Source organism: the organism of the source record quoted next, unplaced genomic scaffold (assembly GCF_019419815.1).
Source record: "Pyrus x bretschneideri cultivar Hongxiangsu unplaced genomic scaffold, Pyrus_bretschneideri_v1 Contig8, whole genome shotgun sequence".
NCBI lineage: Eukaryota > Viridiplantae > Streptophyta > Magnoliopsida > Rosales > Rosaceae > Pyrus > Pyrus x bretschneideri.
The window spans coordinates 335,483-344,824 of record NW_025999820.1 but is presented as its reverse complement, the minus strand read 5'-3'; the positions used below and the strand labels follow the sequence as shown (position 1 = coordinate 344,824).

Here is a 9,342-nt window from a genome sequence, read left to right as displayed (position 1 = left end):
TTATGATATATTTATTGTCAACTGGAGCAAAAATATCCAGAATATGATTGAAACTATTCAAAATTGGAATTAGACTATTTGATTTGATCTGTGGAGACTGGAGAGGTGGTTAGTGTTGTGTTGGTGGGTGGCCTTCGGTTGGGTGGGGTTTGGGGAATGGGATTAGAAATGGACTAGTAAATTTTAGCCACACGTTGTTGCGATTATATTTTTAACATGTAAATATTGAAAGAGTGTTATAAATACTAAACATAAAACAGAGCAAATATATTTGCAAAGCTATCTAAGTTTATATAATTTACAAAAAAAGACATTATCAAATGCCTTATCATCAGTATACAAAAATGATTAACCTAGTATTCCCCCTTGACAGTCATCCTAGTCCTTCATTGGCATGACTACTTGAACAAAAAATATTGCAAAAGAGCACATTGTTTGTATACACAAAAAGAATGGGGAATTCATGTTAGGATCAACAATTTACACACAAAAAACTGTGAATCTATACTTGTTTGTTTTGGATAACACATGCCAACATCCTTTAACACATGAGCAAAAGTTTTTTGCTTGTAGCAGTCACCGCAGAAAAAACAGTTTTGATCAACAGAAAAAAAGGAAGCTAAAAATGAAAGAAAATGTTAATACACCTGTAATAAATTTTTGAGATGAATAGATTCATTGCATGGAACAACCAATAATAAACCACAGTAACGTAGTTTGTTTGTTTTTTTTTTTTTTTTTTTTTTTTTGTTTTGTACGGGGCTAGGTCTATTTTTGAGCTGGTTGGTGGCGATTTTCTTTTCAACAATTTAATTGGAACCTGGTCCTGATCTTGTATATCTGTTTCAGATATTTCTACTTCTTCACTGTATCAAAAATATTCAAGTCATCGAAAAGATAAATTTAGATTAGATTGAGTTGAATTTGAGATGCAATTCAAAATATTGATATATATATATAGTGCATAACCTTTTTTGAGATAGTATAAAAAGGGCTCTCCTAATTGATTCTCTCTTTCTTTTATGCTATTCTCCAGTTATGTCAATAGGTGTAGTGGAAAATGAAACTGTTGTAGAAAAGACTGTAATTTCTCTACTCAGAGATTGTGGGGTTGCTGGCTGAATGGTCAGGTCCTCAAAAATGTTGTAGATGAGAAAATCATTCGAGTTTAGTGAATTTCTCTTGTTTCCAAATCGAAGGTGAATTTTATTATTTTTTTGCCTATAAGCTTAAGAAACTCACTTGCCAACTTTTTTTTATTAGCTGATCTCTGATTGAAAACTTACAGGGTATGCCAAAAATCTTTTCACCCGATCTGCCAATAGTTAGAGCATTGATCTTGTTTATTTCATCTTCAAGGACCAAGAACACTCTGTACATTCATTTAAAAATACAATGCATAGATCAGAAAAGATGAATTGTTCAAGAGTTTAAAGCGAGATTCGTATTAAACTTGGAAGGATTCATAAAACACAAAAATTGAGACATAGTGTTAGAGTTATTTCCATGGAGTGGGAATCTGATTTGGATGCTTCTGGCAAATCAGTTGACCACTTGTTGGATCATTATACATTTGTTTTGCGCACGTAAGGCAAGTTGTGTATCACCATTTATACCTCGTGTTGCATCGCTTGATTGATGTTTTGCACAAAAACGTATCATTTTGTAGAATGTTAAAAAATTATATTTGCACAGGCACAAATTATTAAATAGATAAATTTTACCAAATAACTTTAAAACAATTGAAAACGTTTTCATTGAACGCAATAAATAAATAAAGGCATTCCATATACCTTATATAAATCAGGATCCAAATACCCTAAGTCCTCAATTGTCACTTTTTTCCCAATTTGCAAAATGTCATGCTCATTGGCTTGCTTGGACGAAGGAGGCAGTGTTTTCATACAATGAGGCCAGCTTGAGACCAACCAGCCAAAAAAAAAAAATACATAAATTCAACTGAACACTAAAATGCATGATATAACACCCAGATAAATTGATAAAAGGAAAAGGTAAAAAAACTTAATACATGAAAAAAGAAAGCAAGAACTCCAATCACAAACCCTTAAGATAGAACCTGTTTCTAAAAAAAAAAAAACAAATTAAAATTGCATGCTCCAACAAAAGAACATCATAGACGGCAAAACAACATCACAGTTCCAGGGAAAAAACAAAAGCTCAAAAGAAAAAGAAAAATCAAAGGCAAAAAGCACAACAAAAATGAGGACCAAACTTGCAAACCCAAATTTGCAAGCAGCAATACAAAAAGAGGAGAAAAGGCAGAAGTCGAAAGCAAAAGGATAGGGAAATAAGATAGCAAATGTGCGGGAAAGAAAAGAAAAACAAAAGAGAAGAGCTTACAAACACAGATTTGCAAGTAGCACTACAAAGGGGAGAACACGCAGAAGTCGAAACCAAAAAGAAAGAGAAATAAGAGAGAAAACTTGCGGGAAAGAAAAGAAAAATAAAAGAGAAGAGCTGAAAAGCCAAATGGAAAGGATGATCAACACGTGGCACAGTGTAAACCAAAAGTAACCAAAACATGTTTCTAGGCTCTAGCATCACCAACAGGCGGGAACAAAACCAAGAAGAGGGAAAAAGCGGCAAATCACTGTACAACCTGGACTAAAAAACCCCAAAACATGAAGAAAACAAAGGGTGAAACGGGAAGCCCACTGTTAATGAAGAGTAATCTTCACCAGCTTTTAGAAGAGAGTAAATTGGAAAATTCTAACTCTCTTTGAAATTTGATCCATTTTTGTTTTTTTAATAAAAAATTGTGAAAACTATATCTAAAGGATAGTGTACCAAATGTGCACCATTTTACCAAGGAATGTTTTCAAACTATGTCAAACACACCATTTTACTTAAATGTAAAACAGTCGTCTTCTTCTTTCTCCTTTAGATTTGTAGAATACCAAAAAACTCTACAGCCCCGCTCCTCTTCTCATCCACCTTGTGTCCAGACTTGAATGGTTGTCATGGCTGTCTCTGACATTTCGAGAGCCCAGTGCGAAATTTATAAAAATGCCCTTTTTAAGAGACATTAAAAATTAAACTTTGTGGTTCTTTTTCTTTAACAAAAAATTTATCAATAGCTCATTTTTGAGACTGAGTCTGTTGTTCAACTTTATTTTTCTTTGGTGTACCCAAATGAATATTTTCTTGTAAGTTCTATCTTTTATATCTCAAACCAGATCACAATTAAATTAGACTAAGTATGAACAATAAAACCTGATAGTTCACAATACACGTGCATCTAGTGGTTTTTTTTTATTTTTTTTATTTTTTTTTATTTTTAAAAACTACTCTCCTCTTGCTATGATGATTACTTGATTAATTTTTATGAGTTTTGCCCTAAATGTACAAAAAAAAAATCAATATTAATAAAAATACCTAAATCTTCCAATTCCAACTTAATATACTTGAACTAGTAAATATCTTACTTTAATCAAAGTCTGCACCACTCTAATTACTTTAGTTGTCTTCGTGATTTGGAAAATTTTCTTCAATGACATGAAATTATGAATTAGGTTTTGGTGGTTTATGTGGGAAAAGGATACTCTTCGGATCCTCTTTGTGGAGATTCGGGGGATCAATTAATCATGTCCGTTCATCGTATATTATGCGGTCAGAAATTATTTAAAATTTAATATAAATAGTACTTAACAAAAAATGACCGCACGATATATGATGAATGAACATGATTTATTGATCCCCTACTTATGTAGGCTTGTAGGTTCTGGCTTGTGGGCCCACTAGCATATATATATATATATATATATATATTTGCCTTTGATTAGCTTCTAGCTTGTAGCTTTTGACTTGTCGGATCCTTTTCTTGGGGATCCTAGGATCCCATGATCGTGATCATTCATCATACATCATGCGGTCAATTTTTGTTGGGTACTATTTATATTTAATTTTAAATTTTAAATTTTGAAATAATTTTTGATCACATGATATATGATGAATGTCACGATCACGGAATCCTTAGGATCCCCAAGAAAAGGATCCAGCGAGGATCCTTTTTCGTGTGTGTGTGTGTGTGTATAATATTATTTCACATGTTACCCGATTAGATAGAAAACTATTTTAGGACCCTGTGCCAGGAAACCAATGACTCCGCCTCAACGCCGGCTATGCCTCGGAGGTTCTCATAGCACTTTATCCGAGCTTCTGGCTCGTCCCAAAACCACCCTGGTTCTTAATAGATTTTCCCCTGGGTACATTCATCAAAATTAACTAAAAATATATTGTACCAAAACATGATACATTTTTCAAAACCACACCACAAAAAAAAAAGAGGTTTAATTAGGTTTAATAACATTTTTAAATTTCTTCGAATAAACTTGACATGAATACATTCTCAAAATGACGAAATAGATTGTATCCATATAAGTTTAAAAAACGAATTAGACAAAAACTAAATGAATTTTATATTAAACAATAGGTACATTTTATATTAAAAATGACATGTTTTTCATATAACAAATTGGTATATCTAAAAAAATTGGCATATTATGTATCATTTAACAATGGGTATATTTAAGATTAAAAAAAAATTACAAGAACTATATAAATGGGCACATTTATATAAGATTAAAAATTAAAAATGTTTTTATAAAAAAATTAATGGGCACAAACTTATACTAATTTATTTTTCTATTTTGGAAATGTTTTGAGTTGAAAATTAATTAGGAGTTTAATAAGGGTGTGAGTATTAAAACTTTAAATCAATTACTAATTTTCATTTTAAAAATTATGTAACTTGTATGTAAGTTCATTAAGATATTAATGCTAAGAACTTCGATCAAAAATCTAAAAATTAATTAATAAGGTCTTAGTAAATGAACATTTGTAGCTACGAATTGGAACTAATTTTTCCGTTCATATTTCTACAAATATTTACCTAGCGGCACGTGACTGCTAACTCCAAATTGTAATTGGAAGAGTGACAGCGGCAATCGACTTTAGGGGTTCCAAGGAAGTTGCTTTTTTCATTCTCTTCAACTTCGTATTTTTGTCCCTTGTTTCCTCTGTTAAGGTTCCATGCCCTCCTGCAAGTCCTTCCTCGCCTCCTTCTATTCTAAAGGAGCAAGCCAAATGCCTGAGAGATGCCCTTAAGTTTGGTGTTTGTGGGACTTGGTTTGGGTCTCGCAGGTCTTGAGCTGCATTGTGTCTCTGCACTGCTATATTAAGACTAATGTCTTAGGAATTTTGAAGCTCGATGTTCTTGTTGCTCTCAGTTTGTTTGTTAATGCATGTCGCGGGAATGTGCCACAAGGCTTTGTCTGTGCTTAATAAGAACTCATCGATCTCTACCTAGATCTGAATGAATCACTGTATTACATGTACTCAATACTTATTCATACTTTTTGTTAATTTGTTCTCGAAATAAACCAGATTCAGTTAGCTGTGTAATTTTACATGCATGATAGACCTAGCCAAAACTTTATTTAAAATGACTCATGTACGGAAGGCAGGCTCACGCTTTTCACCGAGTGGTAATTCTACTAAGGTATATAAACGGAGGAGAATGATTTTCACATGTCATTTCTTTTCCCATGCACACTTGGTTTAAATCTGATCTTTGGATTAAAAAATAAAAATTAAGGGATATAAATAAACAGAGGTGTTCTAGGAGAATAAAAGTGAGCAAAAGTCATTTCGCTAAATGAAAATGTTCTTTGCCAGACTTATTTTGTCGAATACTGTTTAATGTTATTATATTTGATTTTAGATCACATATTTCAAGCACCATATTAACTTTTTTCTTTATTAGTTGTTGAAATGAGGAGAAATATATATCTGAATAATCAATAATACAAAACCACCAGCATGGCGCTTTTTCGCAATGGCAAAAGGAAATAAATGTTTATGTACTCTGATGTAAGTTCGACCCCAACCAATCTCCCTCCCATCTAACATTTAACAATTTAACCAACTAATGTTATCATTTTGTAAATAATAAAAAAAACATAAATACAAAACCACCAATGCTCAAAGACTAAAAAGATAATAAGTTTTTAATTTAAAGGGAAATACAAGAAACATATAAGAATGTTCCATGGTCCAGTATCCTAAAGGATAGGTGTTGGGTTTCTACCCATGCATCTTGGGTTCAAAACTCCCCCAATTCCCTAAATTATTGTAATAGTTTCAAACCCTTCCCTCCCTAATTTTATTTCCTAGAGGGAACATTTCACATCAATTACATTTTAAAGGAAACGTGCACAATTTATATTAATGCAACCAAACCCAAAGCTGTGGAATTAGTGCAGTAGCATCCATGAAGATGAGAGAAGATCATGCCTCTTAGGTGCATTGGAAGCCTTTCGGGACAGACTTGCCACAGTAATTCAAAAGCAAGCCTAAGGAGACTGGCACATCAAGATTGATGCCCAAAACGTTGGCCTTAATGGCAGTGCAAAGGCACACAGCAGCTTCAAGATCGGCAAGTCCACCAATGAGGCTACAGCATGGGGTCTTTGGTGGGGTCCCCACAACAATGTTCACCAAGTCATTTAACAAGTTGCCACATACCCCTAGCTTAAGGACGTCCTTAGGGCAAGAGGCTTCAGCTGGAGGGCTTGCGGGAGGGTAAGAGGCTTCAGATGGAGGACTTGCGGAAGGAGAACTTGTTGGAGGGCAGTAGGCTCCATCTGGTGGGCTTGCGGGAGGAGAGCTTGCCGGAGTAGAGCTTGCGGGAGGAGAGCTTGCGGGAGGAGAGCTTGCGGGAGGAGAGCTTCCAGGAGGAGAGCTTGCGGGAGAAGAACTTGAAGGAGGAGAGCTTGCGGGAGGAGAGCTTGCGGGAGGAGAGCTTGCGGGAGGAGAGCTTGCGGGAGGAGAACTTGCGGGAGGAGAACTTGCGGGAGGAGAGCTTGCAGGAGGAGAGCATGCGGGAGGAGAACTTGCGGGAGGAGAACTTGCGGGAGGAGAGCTTGCAGGAGGAGAGATTGCGGGAGGAGAGCTTCCGGGAGGAGAGCTGGCGGGAGTAGAGCTTTCGGGAGGAGAGCCTTCGGGAGGAAAGCTTGCAGGAGGAGAACTTGCAGGAGGGAAACTTGTGGGTGGAGAGCTTTCGGGAGGGGAAGGGCAACGAGTTGCGCTGACTGTAGTGAAAAACAAGAGGTTAAGGGACAGCAGAAGAGCAATGGTTGCAACTGCCTTAGAAGAAGCCATTTTTTGAACTAGATACTGATACTCCTTAGGAAGTGACTGATTGATCATATGCTTCCCGGATGAGTTTTTAGGTGGTGGATATGCTGAACAGAATTAAGCTGGGGTATTTATAGCATTTGTGCCATTATTGGAATCAAAATGTGTAAAAGAAAACCATGTGATCACGCAATATAGTGTTTTTGGATCCACCTGTCACTTGTTGCCTGCGGTGCGACGTGGAGAGTAAGGCCATTTCAACTTTTGTACATACTTGTATTATGTGCTTAATTTCTAATATACAGCACCAAAACAAAAAGGACGCCCTGTTATTATTTGGCACAAAATAATTCTAAGCCTCTTAGTTTTTAGTGTCTTAGTTTGGCCAAAGTGTTTCGAAGAATCAAGGGAAAGATATGTAGCAGCCGACATCGATCTCAAGTGTGAAAAAATGGCTTCTAAAAATTAGCGCGGGCGTTATAAAAATTAGGGTTCTTTAGATATAACCCTTTGAAACTCCTATTTTTCAAATAAAAACCCACCTAAATTTAAACATTCAAATAAAATTCAAATTTCAAATAGACTGCCATGTAGATAAATATATGACCAACTATTACAATACATTTACAACTTATGCCACAAAATCCTAATTTGGTCAATAAACGTTATTACTCATCCTAATTATGATGAGCAATTAAATCCATATGGATATTTTACCTTTCTTGATTCATAACTATTAGCAACATATATAAATTAATTTACTAAATTAAAAAAAGACATATCTTGTACGGAAATAATATTGTTTGAATAATGTAATTACCTACATACAAATTAATTTACCTACTTATAAAATATTGTACTTATTTACCTTCATTTTGAATCATGTAATAACCTACATACAAATATTATACTAATTTACCTACATATTAAATTAATTTACCCATTAAAAAAAATAGTGATATTAGATAATGCTCGAATGTTGTGGGTTTGTGCTTGTAGGCAATTAAATAAACTTTTAATCTAATGCACATAAATCATGTAGGTAAATTAGACCATTTTGAAAGTAAATTAGACTCTTTAAATTTTGGTTTGATGGAATAGGTAAATTAGACTATTTTGTAGGTATTGCGCCGAACATATAGCTTTTGTTTTGTGTATTAGGGATTGGAGTATTAGGCAAAGCTGTTTTAGGTTTATTGTTGTGTTGGTAGGTAAATTAACTTATATATTTAATGCACAAAATTATGAAATTAGTATTATTATTTTTCAATCGGTACGTTATAACAATTTGATAGTTAATACATTGAATATACAATGAATAGCATGAATTATTTTGTAAAATATATAACATTAATTAAATGGATATAGCAAGTAACTGATCCAAAAACCTCATCCAAGTATTAATAGGGGTAGTTTAGGCATTCGGAAAATACATAATTTGAAAAGTCAAAATTAGTGAAAGAATTTGTTTAGTTGGAGTCAATGTGCTTTATTCAAGAAAACAAAAAGAGATGGGTTTTAGTATAGAAAAATATAGGTTCAAGGGGTAATAACAAATTTTCAGTAAAAATTAGTAAACCAACAAATATGGACTGATAAGAAATCTGAACTGAAAAACAATTCATCTAACTTAAACCTTCCACGATTCAATTCTACTTGCCCACTAGCTTCATATGTGAGGATGTAAAGAGTTGTCCAGCTTCTTGTCAAGAAAGGGATTATATCCAACTTGTTTGATATTTATCTCGTTTTTAGTTTTCCCTTTTGCATTTGAGATATGGGGTACAGTATATTGGAGTAAAGAACAAGGGTGTGAAGAAATAAAGAATAATGAACAAAAATAAAATCATAAAAACGAAAACAACATAAAACACTTTGTTTTTAGTTTTGAAACTGTGTGTCTTTTTCCATTTATTTCTTCTACATCCTCTGTATCTCTTATTTCTCTCATATATTTTCCCTACCATCATTCCTCCATTATATCCCTCATTTCTTTCATATATTTTCCCTACCATCATTCCTCCATTATATCTCTCATTTCTCCCATCCCCTACCATCAATCCTCCACTATACCTCTCATTTCTCTTATGATTTTTATCTCAAATATAAAAATGAAAACTAAAAAAAAAAAAAAACAAAACAAAAAACAAAGTGGTTATCAAAGGAAGAAGCTCTGCTTCCACA

General features: G+C 34.0%; 1 protein-coding gene across 1 annotated transcript; it reads right to left on the bottom strand.

Annotated features, from left to right (window-relative positions):
* Positions 1–6,011: 6,011 nt before the first annotated feature.
* LOC103930413 (36.4 kDa proline-rich protein-like) lies at positions 6,012–7,270 on the bottom strand. Its single transcript, XM_009339751.3, has one exon. The coding sequence runs from the start codon at positions 7,228–7,230 to the stop codon at positions 6,319–6,321; it is 912 nt and encodes a 303-aa protein (XP_009338026.2). The 5' UTR covers positions 7,231–7,270; the 3' UTR covers positions 6,012–6,318.
* Between the last annotated feature and the right edge of the window lie 2,072 nt (positions 7,271–9,342).